We start from the raw sequence: 24,230 nt of genomic DNA, 5'->3' as shown, positions 1-24,230 counted from the left end.
GGTAAATGCGTAAGTGTGAGTCCGTGGATGTGTGGGTGTGGCACATTAGAGAAATCAGTTTTAGGTTAAAGTAACTATCACCTTCCCCTTTTAAGTTTTTGTACTGAGCTTGTACTGTGGTAGTTTTCTGCATGACCCCGTGCTGAGAAGCAGGAGCTCCGCACGGTGCCCAGCCCAGTGCAGGAGGATGTGTCTGTGGGTGCTGTGTGTGGTGGTTGGGGAAAGGACTTGTGCTCCTCTGGGCTCTGGACCTAAGAGTCTCCAGGGAAAATGCGTGCAGATACACTCTGCAAGAGCTGAGCAAGGCTCCCTCTTTTGAGTAGATAGTGATGACGGTGCCATTGCCCAGCTTTTATATACTTCCCTAGGGACTACAATAAGTACCTCTGGAAAAAGCTGAGATTTCCATTAAGGTATTCAAAGCTGCATCTGTCAGGAGTCTGATTTAGACTACAGGCCAGGCTGGGAAGACAGAATTCCATTTTCCTCCCCAAATCTACTTGAAAAATGGCAAGGTCCAAAGGAGAATGTAAAGAAGCAGGACAAGTCTGGTTTTGTAGTGGAGGGCACTTGGCTGAGAGGACTGCCGTACTTCCCAGCACTGCCCCTCATTGCAGTTCTCTCCAGTTCCTGTTTTGAGCAGGATGCAAACCATGGGAGATGGCTCTGGCTGCCCGGCTGCAGCACCGGATTCTTTGGCTCCTTTCCTTGATTCCCACCACGCTGTCACAAACAGCTGCATTTCATAGCTCTGCCTTGTAGAGGTACTTGTGAAAAGCGTATTTCATTTTGCCAGATGGCATGCACACTATTATAAAAACAAACCCAAATGTTTGTGGTCTGTAGGTGTAAAGAGAAGCCATTAGATGGAGTGGGAAGAGATGATAAGAGATTCCTTGGCTGGTGCGCTGGCTGTGAGCCTGTGAGAAGCAACAGCTAGGGAAGTTGATTTGAGGGCACATAGTAGCTAAACCCAAGCCCCGGTGACACTCTTGTCTCTTCCTTCTGGCTGGAAAGATGGTGGTCTCCATCCTCTAGATGACTCAGTCTCTCTCTCTGCTTCCTGCAGAGGAAGGATCAAGCTGGCCCCTGCGCCAGCCTAATGTAGGCAGGGAGCCGTGGCTGTCGCCCAAGCCTGGTCTTGGGTCTCACTGGGGGACCCTGAGCAAGTCTGTTATTCCCTTCCTCAGCCTGCGTGGGAGTAAATCTGTTCCTCTCAGGGAGAACTGGATCAGCTTCTTAAAGCCAACCTGACTTTTAAAATCATATTTGAAATGCCCAGAGACAACTATTCCCATTGTGGTGCCCAGGAGGGCCAGGTGAGTCCTCTGGGCATTGATTGAGCACCAGGGATCTTAGCATGGCCCTGAGGGGCACTGTACAGCATGGTGCCCCCAGCCCCTTGTACTGCTGCAAGATGCCTCCGGGTGTGGGGATACATGGGTTGCCCACTGCCTCTGGCTTCCTCAGGAATGCTTTTTGCAGCTTCTGCATCATGTTGCGGCCTCTCCAAATGCCTTCAGTTCCTTCTGTCACTCCACCAAGCCCATCCTGTGTGCAGCAGCTCAGTGGTCTCACGCCTTCTCCCATCCACACATCCCATCCCCACAACTGTCATCTGAGCTGAGTGTTGCTGGCTTGTGTTGAAGGACAACCCCAGGCCTGTTTCTCACCTTCCTCTGGCAATGGTATTGGCCACAGTCCATTTACAGGGAAGGGGAAACAATGATTGAGGAGCGCAGCAGAAGGCAGCTACTTCCCTCCGGCAGCACTGATATCACCAGGATGCCATTGAGCAGACAAAAGAGAGAAATTCAAGGCGGCCGTTTTGCTGCTGAGGTAACAGCAGCTGCGGAAGGGAAAATAAAATGAAAGTTTTGTTGGGATTTGCAGCCCAGGGAGTGCTATTGTGAAGCTTCAGAGTGTATTTCCAGCAGCCGAGTACAAGCTGATCCATTTCTGAAGGCAGCTGCCCTTCATCAGCAGTTATTGCAGTGGTGCTGAGCGGTGGGTGGCTTTTTTTCCCCATGGCAGCCAACCAGCACAACGTTTAGCAAGGACAAACTTTGGGGATTTGATGACAAGAAGAAGCACTGACAGGTGAGAAGAACTCACCTGGTTTGAGGATCTGCTGTAGGTTCTCATGCTCACCTGTCCCATGTGTTTGTGAGGGGCTGGCAGTGGTCAGGGGAGAGATAGGAGCAGGGCAGACCCTTGCTCTGCCCCATGCCTGGGAGGAGGATGCTTTGCCAGCAACAGGCAAGGCAGACAGGATTAAATGGAGATGTAGACCTGTAGGAACAACACAGACGTGCACAAGTATCCTCTGGCATGTGCGTGCATCCTCCACACACTTCCCCAGGGGCTTTTGCCTGGGCCATCCTCACATCAGATTTGCTTCCAGATAAGGAAAGTCTCAAAAATGCCTGCTGTCTTTTCCTGAAATCAAATGTGCTTAACATTCCTTTATGAAAAAACCCTAGCACCTCTCAAAATACTTATGCTGATAGTGCCCCTGTGAGTTGGTTGGAGTTAGTGCACTTTGTCCGCGGGTACAGCATGGGCTCGCTCTGTCCCTAGAAGCCACACTTCGGTAGTTACAGGCTGAAAGTGCTCTGAATATGTCATGTTGGTACCAATTTCACAGTCTGAGGGCGCAGCTGAAGCTGTCGGTGCGGCTTTTTAACAGCGTTCACCTGTTCCAACTCCACAGCGCTGTTACAAACGCGAACAGCAGCCCCTTTCCTTTCCCCTTCCAGTGCCGGAGGAAGCTGGCTTGTGGCTTAGCATGCACCGAGGAGTTTCCCAGGGCTGGAGATGTGATCTACTATTAGCTCCGTGCTGAGAAAAGACACCCTTCCTGTTTGCAGATGAGATTTAGTTGCAAACAATGTCCTGACTTTGTTTATTCTGTCCCTGAAATCTTCCCTTTCCTTTGGTGCCCCAGCACAGCCCGGACAGCCAGTGCTGTGTGGTGGGGAGGATAGCTATTCTTTTGCTGGGCGTCCTTGAAAAGGAACGAAACAGTTAAATTGTTTCTTTGTTAATAAAAAGGACCACGTGAGCTCTTTTTGTTACCTAAGTGGGTACCCAGGGAGGCTCTGAAAGTGCATACAGTGGTGGCTGAGCTGTATAGACTGAGCTGTAGAGGTGGCTTTGCCTGCCTCCTGTGCTGTCCCAGCAGTTAATTCATGGATTTGAATGTTTACATGACCAGCTGCTCTCTATGATTAAAGTCAGCAAATTAAGTTATGCCAAAGGAGATTAGCATCTGCAATAAAGTCCCCTGATTTGATAGGGAAGATGCTAATACCAAGTACGGATGGATCCTGCGCTCACTTTGCCAGTGGCTGGGACCCATGTTGTGCTGGGGAGCCAGTGTCTATCTGCAGGATCTCCCACGTGTTCCTTCTCCTGTGTCTCGTGGCAGGATGACAAGCACTCACAGCTGCGAGCCAGCCCGCTGTGACTTTGGGAATGTACAGCCATGCAGCCATATATGTGCACAAGGAAGGGAGCGGGTGGTTTGTTTTGAGCTGGATGCTGGCAAGCTTTCTGCACAGTAGGCACAAAATAACAATAACAAACTGTCATCATAGCTTTGGATCATCTGCCAGGCAGGCTGGGCACATAATGGGCTTGGGTGCTCCTTGGCTCTGACAAAGGTGTCCCACCCTCAGGCATGAGAGGTTTGGCATTACCTGCAGCAGGGCTTCGGAAAGGCTGCCCTTTGCACAGTGTGATTTGCAGAGGAGCTGATGCTGGTGGCTTCTTCATGCCTCTGGGAAATCTTGCAGCCAGCGAGGAGCCCTGGGGCTGCTGCCAGGGTGCCTTCAGGTGGCGTTGTCCCTGAGGGGCCAGGAGAGGAGCCAGACTCCTTCAGGAGTGCCTTGCCTCGTGGCAATGGCAGAGCTGCCACAGGCATGGGAAGGTGTAGCAGGAAGGGCAGGAGCTTTGAAAGAAGGGAGGGTGAAGTGTCAGCCCCAAGCCATGTCATGCTTCAGTAATGCGGCACTGTTGCTTTGTTTCAGCCATTAACCCCCCTGCAGCTGCAAGGCAGCCAAACACCAGGCTGCACACAATGAGAAGGCTCATCTGACGCAGGGAATTTCTCATGCTGGCAGTAACGGGAGATTATTTTTTGTGTGTGTGATCTCCCAGGGGTACTGCTCAGCTGTGTGAAGGGGGATTTCTCTTTCTGAACGGACTGGCTGCCTGTGTGAGCCTGGTGCTTGCCCTCAGTGCCCTGTGTGCTGTGCTTGTGATGGGATTGCTGTGCTTTGGGACTTAACCATGTTTCCAGTGAGAGTTTGAGGATGCTTCTCTCGTGCCAGACTGGCCCCATGCTCTTGGTGCTTGGTTTTGCGGCTGCTTTTCCACGCTTGCCCCCAACACTGTCTCTGATTGGAGATGCTCCCTAGGGGATTGTTCAGGCGCTTTCTTAAACTTCATAGCCATAAGCGTATTTGCAAAACCAAAATATGCTGGGCCTCTTTTTCTGTCAGCATGGGGCTGGGCTTTGCAGTCAGGCACAGCGCATTTCTGTGTTGCTGCCCAGCTCTGCCACCCACTTCCCATGTGATGGTGAGCATCTTACTGCCTCCTGCTTATACCTTCACAGATCCTAATTTACAGGGCGGTGTAGGCACCTTTATTTATGTAAAACACCTGGATGGTGATGGGTGCTAAGGAAGAGCCTAAGTATAATTCAAACCTGGATAAGCAGGCTGCAAACAAAACCACCACAAGAGAAATAGATCTGCCTGGGAATTTTATTGTGAGTTGTCTGGCAGTGACTGCCTGTAATGTAATTTTCCTTGTTCTGTCTTGGCAATAAAACCTTTACAGTGTCTGATATGACTCGTTTAGCTTTAATGTTGTTTGAGGTATGCCATTAGAAAAGTGTGGTTTATTTAATCGGGTTTGAATCCTAAATGTCTTCTTGTTTTTTGAAATTGTAGACAAAAACTAATAGAAAACAGGGAGAAGATGTGAGGTTCAGAAGCATTAATGCTTGCTTGCACGCTCCATGTTGATCTGAAGCATCCTCAGTGCCTGGGCTGTGACTGTTAGGTGAAGCAGAATCAGCGTGATGTTTTCCTCTGGGCTTTGAAACTTAGTCTTTTGCAGTATTTCTGCAAATCAGGAATAGCTCTCTCAGAGCTGAGGTAGGAGAGAGGATGTCATTAAAAGACAGAATATAATTGAGCAGAAAGAGATTGAAAACTGATGGCAGGACCAAGGTCTCATGTCTTTTCAGATCCCTGGAGGAATCAAGGAGAAATTGTTTATTGCAATTTCTTTGTTCCTTTTTGAGATTTCCAACCTAAAAACCTCTAAAAGAACAGACACCTGTCGTCTCCGTTTAGGCTTTTTTCTTCTTTGGTTCCAAAGCATTCCCACTGTTATTAAGAAATGTTCATATTTTAAGCTTTATATTGCCTCTGTGGAGGCGTGTCATTATCAAGAGTTCCCAGCATGCCCTGTTACAGAGACTCCTATTAATTTTTCCCTCGAAACATGTAGGAGTGGAGTATTGAGGGCGGTGCTTTTCAGCATCTGTGCTGGATTGCATCCCATGCAACCAGATAGAGCTAGCAAGGACTCGTCAGGCAACTTGGTCCTAGACACTGGCAGTGTCACTATAGATCAATACACAGCAGCAGATGTTCTTCTGCAGCTGCAGGCTGAGACCTCTGTGCTTCGTTTTTTGGTGTCAGACTAAAAAGGGTCATTGGCAGTCTTTGTGGTCTTTAGATTTTCTTTCGCACATAAGTGGGAAGTAAGGGGCAAGTCCTGTCTGACCAGCTTGGTGGCTTTCTATGATAGGGTAACCACAGCAGTGGACACGGGTAAAACGAAAGATGTGATCTATCTAGACTTTTGTAAAGCCTTTGACACAGTCCCCCACAACATTCTTCTCTCTAAATTGGAGAGATATGGATTTGATGGGTGGACAGTAAGGTGGATAAGAAACTAGTTGGATGGTCGTATTCAAAGAGTAGTGGTCAATGGCTCAAAGTCCAGATGGAGATCTGTGACGAGTGGTGTCCCTCAGGGGTCGGTACTGGGACCGGTGCTGTTTAATATCTTTATCAATGATATTGACAGCGAGATTGAGTGCACCCTCAGCAAGTTTGTGGGTGACACCAAGCTGAGTGGTGTAGTTGCCACACCAGAAGGACAGGATGTCATCCAGAGGGACCGGGACAGACTGGAGAAGTGGGCCTCTGAGAACCTCATGAAGTTCAACAAGGCCAAGTGTAAGGTCCTGCACCTGGGTTGGGGCAATCCCTGTTTTCAGTACACGACGGGGGATGATGTGATTGAGAGCAGCCCTGCAGAGAAGGACTTGGGGGTGCTGGTCAATGAGAAACTCGACATGAGCCGGCAAGTGTGCTCGCAGCCCAGAAGGCCAACCGTATCCTGGGCAGCCTCAAAAGAAGTGTGGCCAGTAGGTCAAAGGAAGTGATTCTACCCCTCTATTCCTCTCTTGTGAGACCTCATCTGGAATACTGTGTCCAGTTCTGGAATCCTCAACGTAAGAAGGAGATGGAGCTGTTGGAACGGGTCCAGAGGAGGGCTACAAAGATGATCGGAGGGCTGGAGCACCTTCCATATGAGGACAGGCTGAGAGTTGGGGCTTGTTAAGCCTGGAGAAGAGAAGTCTCATAGGAGATCTTATAGTGACCTTCCAGTACCTGAAGGGGGCCTACAGGAAAGCTGGAGAGGGGCTATTCATAAAGGCTGGTGGGGACAGGACCAGGGGGAACTGGTATAAGTTGGAGAGGGGCAGATTTAGACTGGACATTAGGAAGAATTTCTTCACCATGAGAGTGGTGAGGCACTGGCACAGGTTGCCCAGGGAAGTTGTGGCTGCCCCATCCCTGGAGGTGTTCAAGGCCGGGTTGGATGGAGCCTTGGACAGCCTGATGTAGTGGGATGTCCCTGCAGGGGGGTTGGAACTAGATGATCTTTAATGTCCCTTCCAACCCTAACTATATTATGATACTATGATAAGTGCTGTTGCTTTGCTAATGGTCTTTAGGTTCTGGGCTGGTGTAGTGCGTGGAGCTAAGTTTGATTTGGTTTATTTTCTGCTTTGGACCTGAGACTGTCACCAGGTCACACTCATTGTTAGCAGGTAGAGAACTGGGGGATTTATCTCTTGTATGTAGCATATTGTTTCAAGGGTGCTCTGGCATGGGAGACTGCAGAGTTCCTCTCTCTTTTCTTAGTTTATTAATGACACTGGACTGTGAATCTCCTTATGGATTTGGATATTGAAGCACAAGCCCTGCAGGCTCTGGTGAGATGTTTCTGGGAGGGTCTTGAATAGAACTAGGCTTCTTTAGTGTATTTGTGGTTTGAGCATGCACATTTGAGGCTGGTAGGATGGGCAGGGGCCTGATGTTACATGAAGGCAGTAAGCTCTGAGAAATGCAGTGGTCCCATCACACACACCTGCAAATATCCAGTGCCGATCTGCTTGAAGTGGAGGAGTAGGTGAGGGCTGAAAGGGAGATGTGTTCAGTGGTGCTTCAGTGCTGCTGTCTGCACAGTGACAGCAGAGGAATAGTTCTTGTCATGCCTTCCCCACTGGGAGAAGAGCTGGGTCCCTTCTGCATCCCTTGGGGGATGCAGAAGAGCATCAAAGGAGCCTCTCAGGACACTGGAGTCCCAGAGCCATCCCAGCAACAGAGATAGGGCTGTTCTTTTCAGGGCTGAACTCATCAGAGATCCATGTTACAGCAGTCTTGAATGCTCTGAAATTCCACAGTGGTTTGCAGAGCAGTGAAAGCACCAACTTACCTAGGAAGCATTGGATGCATCACACACAGCAGCTCCACAGCCTTTGATTCCCCAGGACTTTTGTTTCTTAAAGATATATCTTGGAGAAGGGTTTCCGAGTCTCAGACGTGCATAGGTCAACAAAACTTGTGCACAGGGAAGATAAAGTGATTCTTCCAGCCACTTGGGAACTTAAATACATCAGATATGTAACTTAAAGCCCGCGCCCCCCCCCCCCCCTTTCTGGTGACTTCTGAGCAGTCTTTTAGTACCATTCATTGATAAAATTGTGTGACATCTCAATCACATGTTGGAGGGTGGAGAGTAAACCATCTCTGAACTGCCAAATGCTATGAAAACTTAGCAAGTGAAAAAGCCAGATGCCCAGGGAGTGCATGTTTGACAAAACCAGAAAGGGAGAGGAAATTGAGAGTGATACATGCCCCAAAACATACTGCATGCCTTTTTACCTCTATGGACAATTTCTGCTTCTTAGTATGTAACCAGATTAACCTTGTTATTGACTGTCAGGGTGCTGAGTCAGTCATGTTCCTGTGACTGTGGAAAAGTCAGGTATAGGAAACGAGAAGGACATGAGTTTATGCAGCGATGCACGTCCTCAGAGTAGCTAAGTTAGAGTGCTACAGGGTGCAGCTGTGGTAATTGTTACTCTCTCAGTTTCCCAATGTATCTCTTTTAGGCATGAGGATTGTCCTCCATCTGTGTGATTTCAGCTACTACCTTACCTTACCTTGACTTCCTGAGATTTCCCCCTCCTTTCTGCCCTCCTGCTCTTGTTCCAATCTTCTGTCTTTGGTTCCCCCTCCCCTGCATTTCATCTCAACTGGTTTCCTGCTGGGTAAAATGCACATCCTCCCCTTTCTTCCCATTCCCTCCCTTCTTTCCCACTGTTGGCATGTTTCCAGTCCAGCAACCTTGACCTTATCTCCAATTCCTTCCATTTCCTCCCCTTCGGCTAACACTATCGGTGAACTCTGCCCGTTTTCCTCTCCTCCATCCTCCAAAGGCTGGCTGTGCATCCTGCTGGATATGTTGTCATTCTTTTCCTTGCTGACTACAGTCCCCTCTTTTCTGGCCTCCTTTATGGACGCCTCTGTGCAGGAAGTTGATAGGAGTTTGGCTGAACCTTTTTTTGTGAATTACACTGAAATCGATGGGAACGAAGCACCTACCCACTTTATAAAACGTTGACTCTTGTATGTCTGAAAAAAGCATTTTCTAAGGGTGCAACTGCACTAAAAGCACTAAGTGTAGTGATAAATATTAAGTCCCCCTTAGCAGTGGGTTTATTTTTACTCGTTGCATCCTACAGTTGCAAAGAGTGGGGATGTTGGTGAGATCCTTACTTCCTCCCCCACTTTCTTCATGTGCATATTTGTCCTTTTGTAGGAACGGCCTCACTTGATGGGAAGGTCTCTGGCTTGGGATAGTGGGCAAGTGACATGGTTGTTTGGTTCGCTCACCATTGCTCGTGATTGCACTCAGCAATTTGGACATCTGTTTCACTTGGCTGGGGATTTTGGCTTCCAAGCCAAGGATCAAGGATCATGCCTGTTTTAGGAATGAAGTCATCTGTTACTGAGATCCAGATAGCAGGTTTTGGATCTGCTTCCTTTAACATTATTTTTTATCTTCTTCAGTCAAATTCTCTGCCTGTGTTCAAGTGGAGCTCAGTTGATTGCCCTTGCCCAATTTCAGCCACTCATATGAGAAGGAAAGTGATGCTTTGAATGCTTTTTTTGTGTGATATGATATATCTAGTGCATCACCGTGCTTGCAGGATTACTTTTATCTTGTCAGTATGGTGATCAGTTAAGTATGATCAAGCTCTTTAGAAAATATTTCTCTGTAATCATTCTGGTTTCATTTGTATTCTGTAATAATGTTGGGAGTGATTATGATCATGGAAATGTTTTGTAGCTCGTTAGTGACTTCAGTTTTGTGAGGAGAAGCTGCTGCTGCCTGTCATACAGGAGACCTCGCAGTCTACTCTAGTTTGATCAGAAAACTGTATTTAAAATGTTGTTAGCAGCAGGATCCAGCAGAATTCCTTTTACTTTAGCAGATTACTCTCAACTCAGGGTAAATATTGGATGTTAGACTTTTGCTTGGTATTTCTTGTGTTACTTCTGAAGAGGGCCATGGGGGCAGATCCATATCAAGTGTGGTTCATGGCTACAAACTCCTGAATGCTTTTAGTTGTCATGATCTTGATCATTTATGGAAAGAAAGCAGCTTTCATGGTGAAGCCAGAGGAACTATGCATTTATTGGTGTCTTTGACCTCCGTGGGAGGCTGATTCTGGAAGGACTCTGTTGAATTTACCAGCCCTGTGAGAAATTTGTGACCCATTTTGCAGTCTTAAGTCACAGCTGTAGACTGGCTAGACCCAGTTCCCTCTGCCTTTTCTCTGTGAGGTTATGGATGAGGTGGCTGAGGACATGCCCCCACATGGCCACAGCTCCAGCGAGCTGTGACCCCCTGCCAGCAGGTCCAGAACCATGCCCAGCCTGAGAGTGTCTCTTGGTCTTTGTGCTGTGGCAGTCTGTTAAATTTCCTTGGAGAATTATTGTGGAGTTATTGAAGTCTAATATTCCTTTTTCTGAGATCCCTGCCTAGGCTTGAAAAGCTCCATGCCTTTCATGCTATTTTTGTCTGTAGCTAATGTATTGGCCCATCTTTTTCTTTAATGTATGCACATGAACACTTTTATTAGTAAAAAAGGCCCCCAGATCTTAAAACTTTTGGTAGAGTGAGAAGTGGTAAAGTGCTCCTCTGTTTGTTCTCCTTTCTGGCATGACTAGCTTGCTGGCCCTGGCTCAGAAGTCAAAGTGATGAGACGAAGCATAAAGCATGCTGTGTTTTCAAATGTAGAAAAGATGAGAATGGAGTGCCTCGTGTGTTGTATGTGAAAGCATTCCTGTGATGGTGCTACATGCCGCTCTGCCATCCCAATTTGCTTTCAGAGGCTCCCAGTATAATCATTCTTTGTGTTTCCTGAAGGATGCAAGGGCTAAATACAAGTTTGGTCAATGGCTTCATTGTTGATTTCGCCCACTGCTACAAAGCAATGCAAAAATATTAGGGACAGGCGGGGTGCATCTCGCTGAATAAGGATGTTGTGTCTTTCATAATCCAAGCCAAATGCCTTTAAAAAAAGGAAAGCTGTATGAAAAGTGCTTACAAGTCTGTTTGGACAGCAGAAATCTTTTGTAAAATGTAGTTTCGGCATTTTTCCCAATGGGATCCTTCATGCAAGAGGACTGGCCAGCATTTTGGAAACAAACCCAGCCAACATTAGGTTTGGACATCTGCTTGTTTTAAGGTTGCCTTCACAATTTTCTTTGTAGCTGAAGATCGGTACTTGATGTCTATGTGAAAATGTTGCCAGAAAAGCAATGAAGTTATGCCAACTGTTTATTTTATGAATGCAGCTTCTTAGAATTGACTGCTTTTTGCTGGAAAATCATCTTGTTTGCATTGCTCCCTTTGCTTGAAGGATGAGAACTGTTTGATCTTATCCTTGTACAAAGGTACTCTAAGTGAGCGAAAAATGTTTCTTGATTCAATTTAGCTTTAAAGCAGGATGATCTCCTGCCTGAGTACATCTAGACTGAGTGATTGTAGGCTTAAATGGCATTAAATCAAGTGACCCGTGAGGAAGGGGTTGTGGTGTCTTCTGTCTTTGCAGGTGGCTGCAGGGGATTGAGTTTGAATGCACACAATTTTTGGGGTATTTTCTTCCTCCTTGCTTAAGTCACCCAAAGGGTATTAAAGCATATCTTCTCTTACTTCAACAGGGACCAGCTCGAATGACATCTGATCTTGCGTCTTCTCCTGCAGCAGGGTATGTCCCTGTCGGTCAGAAGCCAGAGGCTGTTGTGCATGCCATGAAGGTAAGGGTGCTGCAGATCCCCACACAGCCATGCAGTGTGGTGCACACAGTGCGGGGTGGTGCAACAAACACCAAAGTGGCAGTACTGGACGTTTGTTCTTCTTGTGGAAAAACAACTAGAAATAGAAAGGTAGTACTCAGGCAGATTATCGCTAACTAGTATCTGTATCTTGATGAATAATTGTTGCTTGAAACAGTTGTGGAACTAAGCAAGGTTATGCATGACTCTTTTTTGATTGGGAAACCTCCAACAAAAGCTGCCAATACTGCAGGTGTCGGTTACCCTTTCTGTTCATCAGTCCTACATAAACTGGGTCTCTTGTATGACAGCAGTGACTGGAATGCTGTTTTTAAAAGGGACACAAAACCTACAGTTCCTACATACATAGATCGTGGGAGGATGTTTAGTGTCACTATTTCTCAAGTAGTTAATTTTCTATGCATTTATGTTGTGTGAGGAATTATGAAAGGAAAGACAAGTTTGGTTTGATTTGGATCAAATTTGAATATAAATTATAAAAGATCCTTCAAGATGAAAATCTTGATTTTTTTAGCTTACTTGAGGCTTTATACACTCAGATTGTACGACTCTAATTGAATCTTAAGAGAAGGGTGTCCAGCACCATCAGAACTTAAAAAAGTACCTTTAGGACAGTTTTCGCTGGTTTCCAAAGAGCCCTGATCACACAAGTGGCACTCTCTTGTCTGCATATATTTGTCCTGAGTTTTCCTGACAAGTTGCTTCTTCGCTTGTTATGAATGGTTCTGTGCTACCAGGAAGATGTGCTCAACCCTGTACTGTGCTGCATTGCACTTGCGGGTGACATTTCTCCTGTATATATATACGTGCATATGGATATGCATATGGATGCCTTGCAGAACATTGCAGGCTCAAGAGATTCCTTTGTTTTTTCTGTCACTTTGGACTAATCCAGTTTCACTTGTGTTTAATCATCTAAGTCCTCATCCAGTCCACACTACTGATGTTGGCTTTTTCTTCCCAAACTGTGGAGTTTGTGCCTTTCTGCTCCTTTTCTTTGTTGCATTTGGTGAGGTGCTGGTGAGGGATGATATCAAGCAGAGTTGATATTTTATGTTATAAGATCAGATATATGTAAATTGATTATGAACACATTCTGAGGGAAAATTAGGTTCCTATTTGCTTTAGGGCTTAAGGGTCTGAATTTCTGAGTAAGGACAAGAAACATAAATGGTTTTAAGATGTGGTTTGATAAGCTCATGGAAACAATTGGAAAATTAATGAAGAAGATTCTTGGAAACTGGAAATAAGGTTTAGGATGTCTGGAGCAATGATGCATATGAAGGAATTGGGGGGAAGTTGAAACATATTATTATTAATGTTATTAGTATTAGTAATAATCTTCTACTTCAGAGCTTTGGTGATCACTAGGAAGGGCCGGAAGAAATTCTTCTCTGCAATTTTGTAATTTGGCCAGTGGTGTATATTTATCTGTCATCAAAACCCTGGAAAGTGACACAGCTGAGGTCAGGAAAGCAGGTGACATAGCAGACACATCTCATGGGGCGTAAATGATCTCATGTGTTGTGTCCTGCTCACACACTTAGGGTTAAAAGTATTCTCACGTGTAAAGCGGGAAGGAAATTCTCCTGTAGGTCAATGTGGCTGTGAGAGATGAGGAGGTGTTTATTTTTCCATCCTGTGGCCTATTTCCAAGGATCAGTTGGAAACGGAACAGACCAAGGAAACTGGTCATGATCTTAATCTTTCCTCCTCCCCTCTTGTGTCACAGTGAAATTGTGGCTGTTGGTCTCCAACCTTGGGTCTTAGACTGGGTAGAAGGTAACGTCTCTTGGCCATGGCATCCTGTAGTATATGGACTAGATCTTGTTTACACCCTGCAGGACCGGGAAGCTTTTCTAGTGCCGGCTGCTGCATATGGGAAAGGAAATGCAGCTACCAGCTTAGTCCCTCACTGCCTGTGGTACAGCTCATGACCTTCACCTGAGGAGGAGAAGAGAGTGAACTACAAACAAGACTTTGTGCTTTGATTATACCACAGCAGTTATTAGAAAAAGCCCTTCTTGGTTGTGTAAAGTCCTTATGGCTGTAGTAGGTTAGCCCCTTACCACGAGGAAAGGCAAGGACAGTTGGAAGTTGGCTTTGCTTGTCTTGCAGGCTGTTTGAATGCAAGTCTGTCCAGAAGTGGTGTGATGGACTCTAAGGATGCAGTTCTGTGGCCAAACAAAGGTAACTGAGGGGCTGTGCACTCCACACAGATCTGCAGGGCTTCTGGGTTGCCTGAATCTGCACCCATCTATATAATGTCCCTGAGGCTTTCTCCTTGTCTTTTTCTGGTAACTGAATGCTAGCTAGATGGCTGAAGCATTGCCTGACATTTAGCGTGAGTTCATTCTTCCTTCAGCAGGTTTAGGGATTTTCTTTGGTTTTGTTTCTGCAATAGTTTTTATTTGTTTGTGCCTGCTAAATAAGGAGCAAGATGACAGGTTGGCACTCCTAACAGCTGTTTTTGCTAACGAGAATAAAAGGTACATATGCTACAGCTCAGTATCCTGCTGAACATCAAAGCACTTTTCTTAGGAATTGAGCAACCCTGCTAAATACGTGTGGAGGTGAGGAAGAGACAGGAACGATGTTTACCCTATAACCCAACTCCCCCTGCAACAGCAGCCTGGACCTCTCTCATGTACGTAGAGCCTTCGAGCAGGTGATCAATTACTTCTACTTATGTTGGGTAAAACAGGATTTGGCATTACCAAAGATAAGGAAAAGTACCAGCAGGGCATATTTCCCTTGCTGAAGCAGGATGCTGTGTTAGCCAGTGCTTTGGCCAGTTGACTTATTAATCAGTAAAATCAGTGAGGCTTGCACTCTTCAGTGTGCTCATTGAGAGTGAGGTACAAGTTGTCTTCAGGAGATAGAATCCCCAGGCAGAAGAGCAACGTTACCTGGTCCAGTCTTATTCCCCTGCATGGGGAATTGCCCTGTGCCCAAGCGGAGCAGGCTGCCCTCACTAGCTGGTGTTTTACCCAGAGAGATCACATAGTGCCAGTGTGTCTGCAAAGGACCAAGTGCTGTCAGCATAGCTTGATGAAGAGTGAAAAGGAGGGGACGGGGTGACCCCAGGAGTGCCTGGGGTATACTTGTCTGTTTTCTGTAGGCTGTTGAATTGGGATGTGTCAGAAATCATGGGAAGATATACCCGAGTTTCTTAGATCCACACTGAAGCCACGGTCCTTGAACTTCAGCTGAGCCATAGACAATTTATGTGGAAGCAGATTCATAATTCCCAGTGGTGTAATTTGAGGAATATTAACCTGGTCCTTCTGAACAGCTAAGGTGGCGCCTGGCAGGATCTGAGAATGGCTGGGGCTGGGTGAGCACTAAGAGGCCTTCCTGTCTTTCTTCAGGAGGTGATTTCACTCTTCAGATTGTATTTTTTTCCAGCATGCCTCTCCAGGATAGGCTGTTGAATTTTATCACCCCAAATCCCTCTTTCCCGTATTCAAAATGCTAATACATCTCTACAAAGTGCCTGCCAGTTATGGGGTGGGCCTGGGGAGCTGGGTGGTTTCCAGGGTAAACAAGTCCCAGGTCATTCAGAAATGAAATGCAACTATAACTTCCGTCTGATCAGCTTTCTGTTCCAGCTCTGCCTCATTTACACCATTAAAAGACATTTCCAATGCAAGAAAAGGGCTTCATCACCCTCCCACACCTCCTGGACTAGGTAATGCAGTTTTAGTTTAAGCGCAAGGCATAGAAAACCAGTTTATTTTTCTCTGCTGAGACTCTTGTGCCTGCAAGATTGATGGCTGGTGGAAGCAGAAGCTGGAGCTGATGTGATCTTTAACTAATATAAACCACGGTTGTCCTTGACACTTGCCCTGTGGACACAACTAGTGCTTAGCTGTCAGCTAGAGACCCCTGTCACTCCACGTGGGGATATGATCTTGCAGGCTGCTGCCTTTGCAGCCAAGTGTAGGAGGCACACTGACTCCAGACAAGCAAGTTGTGCAAGTCCAGCTGGATCAATAATTAATTCCCTCCTCTTTAGCAAAAAATAGATCCTGTCTTTGTCAGCACATACATGATTTTTGCATCCCTCTTGCCCATCCTCTTCTTTTAGAAAGTGTGTGGATAGTTCTTATTTGTGCAAAGATTGGTCCCGGCTCTGTTTGTTAAACTAGCTGGTGCATTTTAGAAGTAGGTTAAAGGCCCTAGGAGAATGACCTATTTTTGTTCATAATGCAGTTTGAGTAAAGCAGGATTGCTGCGCCAAGGCAGACTGGGGGATAATCTACCCTGGTATCCTGCTTTGTGGAGCAGCCGATGCTGTATACTTCAGCAAAGGATGAAATCCTTCCTTGCACTGCATCAAGCTCTGTACTAGGAGATGTAGGAATATTTGTGCACAAAATACACCTGCTGTACAGCATTGTACACTTGTGGATTGTGATGAGTAAGACCATGTGCTATTTGATGGTGTTGGGTGACTTATCAGGGGAAAGCCCTGGGTGAGCTATGTAGGTCAGTACAAATGCAGTGGTAAGATCTCGAGGCAATCCTGTGCTGTGGTATGCCCGGCCTGTGCAATGTGCCCATGCAGAAGAGCTATCTGAATGCATGCAGATGCATTGGAGGGCATTTTCTGTGGCTTGGTGTTTCCACCAGGAAGGAAAGGCTGCCCTGAGCCCCAGGCAGCCTCATCTCTGTGACCACCTGGTCACAGCCAGCACTGCCTCCCTGGAGGTGCTCTGTAGGGGTGGCTGAGATGATGCGTGCCCCAGCTGGGACAGGGGAGCTGGGACTTGCTCGCAGCTGCTACGGAGGTACAGAGTGTGGGCAGCATGTGGTGAACCACAGCAACCGCATGGATGTGCTGTGTCTTACCAGCCATGTGTGGCCTGGAGATCAGTGCTAGGGGAACATCTCCAAGTGCTATTTAAAAAAGAAAGAGTAAAAATCAGACTTGTTCAATTTTCAAACATTATCAACCTGGAATCTAAGAAAATAAGTCACAAGCAGGATGTTTCCACTATTCTTTGCACTTTCCTGAGCTGCTTTCACAGCACCTTTACTTGTCCTCCCAAGGCAAGTCTTTCAAGTGTGGCCCAGCCACTGGGCTGAGCGGTGTCCAAAGGGCCCAAGGAAAGAAGCACTGGACGAGTCAGGTCTGAAGTGTCAGTGCTGGAGCTGTAAGTTCTCTGTCTCTGCAAGGAAATCTGCTTCTTCCCAGATCTGAGAGTGCCTGCTGGAGATGTCCTCTGAGCTGCAAAGTGGAGCTTCTTTGGAGAATCTCAAATCCTCCCCCCTTCCCTTTCAGGCTATTCCTATGCTTTTGTATCCACATCTCCCATTTTTTTTTGCAGTGTTTTCCTCCCATTAATATCATGGGAAAAGCCCCCTAGTCTGAGTAGGAGGGAAATGAAAGGTGATGCCGCACTCCAGAAGCTCCTGTGGGTAGGATGCTGCAGGCATGTACCTGGGCCTGCTGCCTATAGCCACGCTTGAGAAGAAAGACAGCAAAACGGAGCTGCTTGTGGAGGACCAGACAGGCTTGACACCAGCACTTTGTGGATATGGCCTGTATTCATCAGCGTTTGTACCAGCTGAACTCGCTGAACAGCCGGTCAATGTTACCCTGCGGCCACGGCTGCAGCCCTGGGTGTGGGTGTTTGTGCAGGCGATGCGTGTTGTGTGCCAGCTCCAGCCAAGGGCCACCTATCCCCCCCTTTCCTTCACAGGGCATGCCCTGTGGGTGGAAACAGTGCTAAGGGAGATTAAAGTAAAGCTCGTGGAGTCGAGGTGATTGTCTCCGTCTTCGGAGGGCATCTGTGCCACAAGGAGAGGGTGACCTAGATTCACCACGGCACTCAGCTCTCCGTGTTGTGGTGCCTTCAGAGGATTGCAGCCAGCATGCAGGCTTCTGGGAGGCAATACTGTTTTTTTCCCTGCCCCATTCCCATCCACTTCACAACCTGGCTGCATCCAGCTTGAAGGTGGAGTGGGTGAGAGCCAGGAATCAAATCAGGATCTCTTCAGTCCCAGGGCTCTGAGCTAACAGCCCGACTCTTACTCACTGTCATCGTGGGCCACTGAGAGGTTCCCTAGAGAAACTAAAATGGGTTAAAAACAATTTTCAGCCAAAAGGTGAGTGAGACTGACCATGTTTGTTTAAGATCTGAAAGTTCATGGCTGATTGGAGACCACACACTTAAAGCTGCACAGTGGGTAATGCTCTGCTTTTCAGTGGTACAGCCTCTGTTTGCCTCTTTCCCTCATGGCTAAAACCCTGTTACAACTAAAAGCTGTTGTCCTAGACTGACCACAGTTGTCCATGACATGGATTAGTAGAAGGGAGTGGAGAAGCTCTGCTCCTGTGAAAGATGGGAATGCAGGGAGCATGGATTGCTTTAGCCTTGAGGAGGCTGAGGGGAGACCTTATTGCTCTCTACAACTACCTGAAAGGAGGTTGTAGAGAGAAGGGTGCTGGCTTCGTCTCCCAAGTGACAGAGGTCAGGACAAGGGGGAATAGCCTCAAGCTGCACCAGGGGACAGTCAGACTGGACATCAGGAAAAAATTTTTCACAGAAAGGTCATGGTGTGGCACTGGCAGAGGCTGTCCAGGGAGAGGGTGGAGTCACTTTCCCTGGAGGTGTTTAAGGGACAGGTGGATGAGATGCTCAGGCACATGGTTTAGTGGCAGATAGGAATGGTTGGACTTGATGATCTAAGAGGTCTTTTCCAACCTAGTGATTCTGTGATTCTATGTTTCTATGATTGCCTGTCTGGAAGCTGCCTGGAAGATGGGGCAACCAGCAGCCTTCCTGGGAGGGATGTGTTTGTGGGCAAAGCAACTCACTGCCATTTATCACATGATTCTCTGGAACTGTGGTGGCAGCCACAGCATGCAGGTGTGGGACAGAGGTGTGCCATCACCAGGGAAAGGAGAGGATGGAGGTGCTCAACTTGGTGTCACACTCATCTTTGCAGTGCTCTGACTCTCAGGGTTTGAATCTTGCCAGTTTAAATAGAGCTTAATGAGGTTGTTAGGAACACAATTATTTGAGGAGCTTAATGCTTTTGTAATGTTGTCTTTTGTAGGTCCTTGAGGTCCATGAAAATTTGGACAGACAAATGCAAGACAACTATGAAGAAGACCTGAGTGAAAAGGAGAAGGCAATTGTTCGTGAAATGTGCAATGTAATAACCTCTCAGCGACTCTATGGGTTTCTTTCTTGGTCATTTGTTAGAAGTTTGGAGGAGCAGGGGTCTGCTGCCTACAAGGCCTGTTTGATGCAAGGTCCACAGTAACCCAAGTGCCTTGTTCACTGCACAGAGCAGCCTTTGCTCAGCAGATAGTTCCCACTCTGCTGCCTTCAAGGGTGCAGAGTAGTGACTGAGAGCTCTGCAAAGGGCTCTTCCTGGCTTGAAGAATCCTGTTAGTAGTTGACTCCAGTGTGTCCTTGGTTGAACAGCAACTGGTTGCTGTCTTTCAAGCGGTACAGCTTGGATGGGCTTGAGCCATTCAGAGGGAGAATATTTATGTCTGAAGCCACTGAACAGCATCATGGTGTACAGGGTGCTTTTAGCACTGCCAGCATGTTGGACAAACACACACTATTAATTGAGCATGCCATGTCCTGTACATTGAGAGTTTGTACCAAACCTCTGCTCTGTGATGTCTGCTGCTGTGGCATTGTCTGCAGCTTCAAAGCAGCTTGGCCATGCTTTGGCTTTGGACAAAGCATTTGGAATTTATGCTAGAATGTGGCTGAAGCTGCACATCACTTGGAGTCAAGGATGTACTGTTCGACAGTGCCAGCAGTACTCATAGCGGGGCAGAGGATGCTTGTGGAGCCTTCTCTTTTAGAAGTCCGTGTTGGAGGCCAGCCCAAGTGGCACCGCTTACTGTCTCACATCAGCAAAGAGGAGCCTAAACCTACATTTAACATCAAAAAACCACTTCAGCCCTCAAAAGAGGGTGTAAAGAACACAAGCGCATCTTCCAGAGTGAAATCACTGCAAGTGTCCTTGGCAAGGGCTGAGGCATTCCACCTTCGTTGCTGAATCCCTATAAGCAAAGCCAAGACCAAAGTAAATGAAAGCTTGCTTTTTAGGATTTTTTGTCTTCTTAATGCCACATTCCATTGTAGCCATGCAGGGGGAAAGGTGAAAGCTATAACTTTATCCACCCAAGTGAAGTCATTTCCGTTTGTGTATCTTCAGCAGTTTCTTCTTTAATTTTATGTAGAGTCAAGGCACCTATGAAGTGCTTTGCAGTTTTTTATTTAAAAAAAATAAAATAGCCTTGCTTACCCCAGTAGCCCCAGAGTGGTAAAATGTATGTTACAAGGAAGTCATATCTATATATTTAAAATTTTAATCGTTATCTTTTCTGTTCATGGTAACATCATTTCTGTAAGCATGGCAGGGGTGACCTACCACTGAACTTAACTTCTGAACCTAGTGTATTTGTTTTATACTATTACCCCAGGCAAAAATGATTCTAATTTCAAGAGACTAATTAGAAAAATGCATCAGTGTTTTTTTTGCTTGGAAACTGGTGCAGAGATGCCATCCAGTGGCTGTGCTGAGAATTACAGTCGTTTCCTCTTTAGGAAATGGCTTTTTTTTTTTTTACTTTGAAACTGCAATTATGAAAATGCTGCAACTCATCAGAGGCTTGGTTTTTTTTTTTTTTAATTCCTGTTTTTCTCTCCCCCACCCCTTTATTTCTTCTTACAGGTTGTCTGGCGAAAGCTGGGTGATGCTGCAAGCTCCAAACCCTCCATCAGGCAACATCTTTCAGGAAACCAGTTCAAGGGTCCCTTATAGATGCACTGTCCCAGAGGCTGGAAGTGATTGATTCTGTGAAGACTTAAGAGGCAGAGCTCAGCATTTCCGGTTGCCTGTTCGAGAGTTGGGGTTGAGGATTTTTTTCAGGGTTTCCTTTTTTCTTTGCTTTTTTTTGTAACAATAGTGTAAATATGGCAGCTAAAGGCCTGATTTCCAGGCTGTGGTGCTCTGGAACTACTGTTCAATGGGTAACCATCCAATAATGCCAGACTTGCATCATTTGTATTGTAGTTCAAACCTGCTTTGTTGTAATGGTCTGTTTGTAGAATTTTAACTAACTCGAGAGAATTTCTAAGAGGAATAAGAAGAACACTTAGCCTGCAGAGAAGTCACAGTTTGTATCGCTCCTGTCCACCCACTTGTCAATGATTCATAGCTGAGTTAGTGGCTCCAGGCAGCACCTTCCAAAGAACAATTTGAATTCATTGGCTTACTTCGCACCAGGCTCCTGAGCTGCTAACACTTCTTTGGAGGTCCTTATTTTGAAGAATGACACGCAACTGTCTTCACGAGGCACTGAGTACAATATTGAGTGGTGAACTAAAAACACTGCTACCGTGCTGTACATTGTACAGTGGTACTCATCACACAAGTGTACAGAAAGGCATAAGACTCTGTACTGGCTGTTAATGAACTTTTTTTTTTTCATGAACAAACGACATAAGATTTCTGCAGTTGTAACGTGAATGAACTGAAGTTGCTTAGCCACACACCAGTATTCCCTAGAACCATGGTAACACTTTTCCTGTAAAGCCTTTACCACAAAATAACTCAGCAGAAACTGCCGTCCTAACAGTGTTTATGGCTTTCACAGGATCTTCACAAGCAGCTCATCTTTCAGATAAGGAAGATTTGGGTTTTTTTTTTTTAAATGTCTTTGCTGGATCCCTCACCTATACTGGTTCCTGTGTAAGGTAACCAACAACCATGCAGACCTGAATAAAAACTCCATAAACACAGGCTGTTGGGTGAGACTGCTTCCTGCCATTCAAGCTTTACTTTTGTTAGTGAACCAAAACAAGTGGGTTTTCCCTTCTTCTAATGGTTGTATATAAGACAATGGGACTTGTACTTTGCTATTGTGGAGTAGCTGCTTGTATAGTTGTGAGAATTTGACCCCCTTCTTTTCCAAGTTGTCACAGCAGCTGTCCCCGTATTTCATTAGATGTTCTTTCCCAATAGTTCAAGGAAGCGGGGCTTGGTTATTAAACCTATTGCTGTGAAATAACAGGCATGTGAAAAGATCAAAGCCTCCTCTTCAAAAGTAGCATCAATTTTAGTGATTAGTTCAAAGATTTAATGACCTCAAACACCATCACTTTTGTTTTATTCTCCATAAAAATCAGTCACAGCTATGGAAAGCTGAGTTAGCTGGACATGTTCTGCCTCTTAAATGAATTTGTTCTACCAGTTGAGTTCTTGACTTGTGGTATTGTATGAACATGGAGCACCCTCACAATATCAAGGAGCCCATGCTGCAAGTTACGAAAGGCAATTGGTCTCATGCTATACAATAACGCAGCTGCCTGGGTAAAGAATTTGCAGTCTTAGAGCCGAGATCTGTAACCACTAAAATACAGAGAAGCAATACAACCAAAATACGTAGTAACCAGTAAAAGTAAGCACCACTTCATCATTTATTGCAAACATAAAAACAACAGTCAAGATGAGTGGTTATTTAAAAAAAAAGAACAAGAACCACCTCCAAAACACACCCATACTCACACTCACCAGCAGTTTATTTCTTAGCACTGCTCAGTCAGCAAATGGTGAACTCGCTAACCTAAATGTAATATTTACATCCTGTGGAGTCTGGAAAAACCCATTCTGGAGTCTGTCTCTTTCAAAACACAGCACCTTGGGAGGCATCTGGATTGTGTCCTCTTTACTTTTTACCTCCAGTTTCTATTCACCATTGATTACTTGTCTTCCTCCTGTAAAATTTATACCTTGAGATTTTTTGCACCAGAAAAGGTCATGTAAATCAGACATCATTCTTCCTTAACAGCTGATGTCGAACAGAGGGTTACTTTAATCTGTCTGCTTGAAAGCCCATTTTAATTTTGGTGGCATCTAATCACTGGACTAAGCAGAGAATTTAAGCATATTGGGAACAAGGTTAATTTGCATCAGTGAATTTTAACTAAAGCAATGCAAATATTGCCAGCACTTATAAAGAGCTAATTGTGTTGATGACATGCTTGCTATTTTAGGAGTACATTAGACTAGCAGGTCCTCTCCACAAGCCAAGAGCTATGCTAATCAGATTACTAGTCTCGCCAGCTATGTAATTCTCCTTCAGATATTCCTGCTATCAAATCTCAAAATCTGTTCAATGACTTCAAACAAAGCTTGTTTTGTTCCATCTGCAGATCTCACCTACAAGGGAAATAGTGCTATAATTGACATTCATTAGTGCCGCAAATCCCGAAGAGCCAGTTTACAGCGTATCCAGTAGTTCAGTTGAACAGTCTTGATAATCTTAACGAGTATATCCTGTTTCTTTAAGAGTCTATTTGTCAGCATAAATCTGCAATGCAAGATGTGCATCATTGGTCTTGCAAAAGAACGTGACAGTGCTGTACAGTAGGGTGTTATATTGGGGGGTTTTAGGGTTGCTACTCTTCATACTTAGCTCCATTTGAGCTATAAAATGTCTTCCTGGGGTAAAATGACACTCAGTGACTTTACAGGATGACTTGGGTGCTGAATTTTCAGTTGTCTAAAAAGATGTCTTATATGCATATTTAAATTAATTTACCTATGCGCTAAGTCTTCAGTGAGAATCACCTGAGGAGCTCTGGACATGAAGTTGGAGGGGAGCATCCCTTGAAATAGCAGCCATTAAATTGATGTACTTGGGGCAATAGTTCAAGTTAATTTCCTCAAGATTGAAGCCCTAGGTTCTGCAATCCTCTGGCAAAGTAAGCATCCACTGTTTACAAATGGACTTTGCTTGCTTAAGGGAAGTAAAATCACATCCTTGATTTCTGTCGGAGCGACTGAAGCAAATGGCATTTCCACGAAAAGTTCCTGAAATGCTGTGCTGTTACCAGCTTCAGTTGGCTCTTTGCACCTTGTTAAGACTGCCGAGTACAACCTTGTTTGAGAATGGCACATTTTTATCCAAATATTAGATAATAAATCAGTGTTGAAGTGACCTTTTATCTTTTTAGAAACTGTGGGGGAAGAGTACTACTGATCTCTTTCAAAGTGCATGACTGTAAAGTGATAAAATTGTATATTTTTCATAATGTGGGGAAAGTCTATTTGTGCTGCTTTAGAAATCAGTTTAAAGTTTGATTTCTGTTAAACCTGTGATCTTACAGCCCTGCTATATTTTCTGTATAGGATTTACAAAAAACTGGAAAAGTTAGCACCTGCTGTTGTGTATATAGCAAAACTCTTTAGAACTTAGCACGCGTTTTTACCTATTATTGAACCACTCTGGCTTTTTTGGGAGGAAAGTATTAGTACAGATTTTTTTGATAATGTGTGTAAAACATTCATTTGAAATATTTTAGTAAAAATGAGGTAAGAGATTGATTGTGATAGTGTATACTTCTAGTTGAATAAAATAAATAAATTCTTTTTAAATAAACTGATGAATAAGATCTGGGAGACCACTGCTGAAATATCTGACAGTAAGTACCATAGTTA

At 45.5% G+C, this 24,230-nt stretch overlaps 1 protein-coding gene across 1 annotated transcript in view; it reads left to right on the top strand.

Moving 5' to 3' along the window:
* Positions 1 to 24,109, top strand: part of CCDC85C (coiled-coil domain containing 85C) — a 115,317-nt gene extending 91,208 nt beyond the window's left edge. Inside the window, exons 4-6 of the mRNA XM_009559163.2 lie at positions 11,613 to 11,708; positions 18,816 to 18,914; positions 20,460 to 24,109. Of these exons, the coding sequence (XP_009557458.2) occupies positions 11,613 to 11,708; positions 18,816 to 18,914; positions 20,460 to 20,549 (285 nt within the window). The 3' untranslated portion in view covers positions 20,550 to 24,109. The remainder of the gene's footprint in view (positions 1 to 11,612; positions 11,709 to 18,815; positions 18,915 to 20,459) is intronic.
* The last annotated feature ends 121 nt before the right edge of the window (positions 24,110 to 24,230 follow it).

Source organism: Cuculus canorus, chromosome 5, assembly GCF_017976375.1.
Source record: "Cuculus canorus isolate bCucCan1 chromosome 5, bCucCan1.pri, whole genome shotgun sequence".
Lineage (NCBI taxonomy): Eukaryota > Metazoa > Chordata > Aves > Cuculiformes > Cuculidae > Cuculus > Cuculus canorus.
This window is presented reverse-complemented; position numbering and strand designations above follow the sequence as displayed.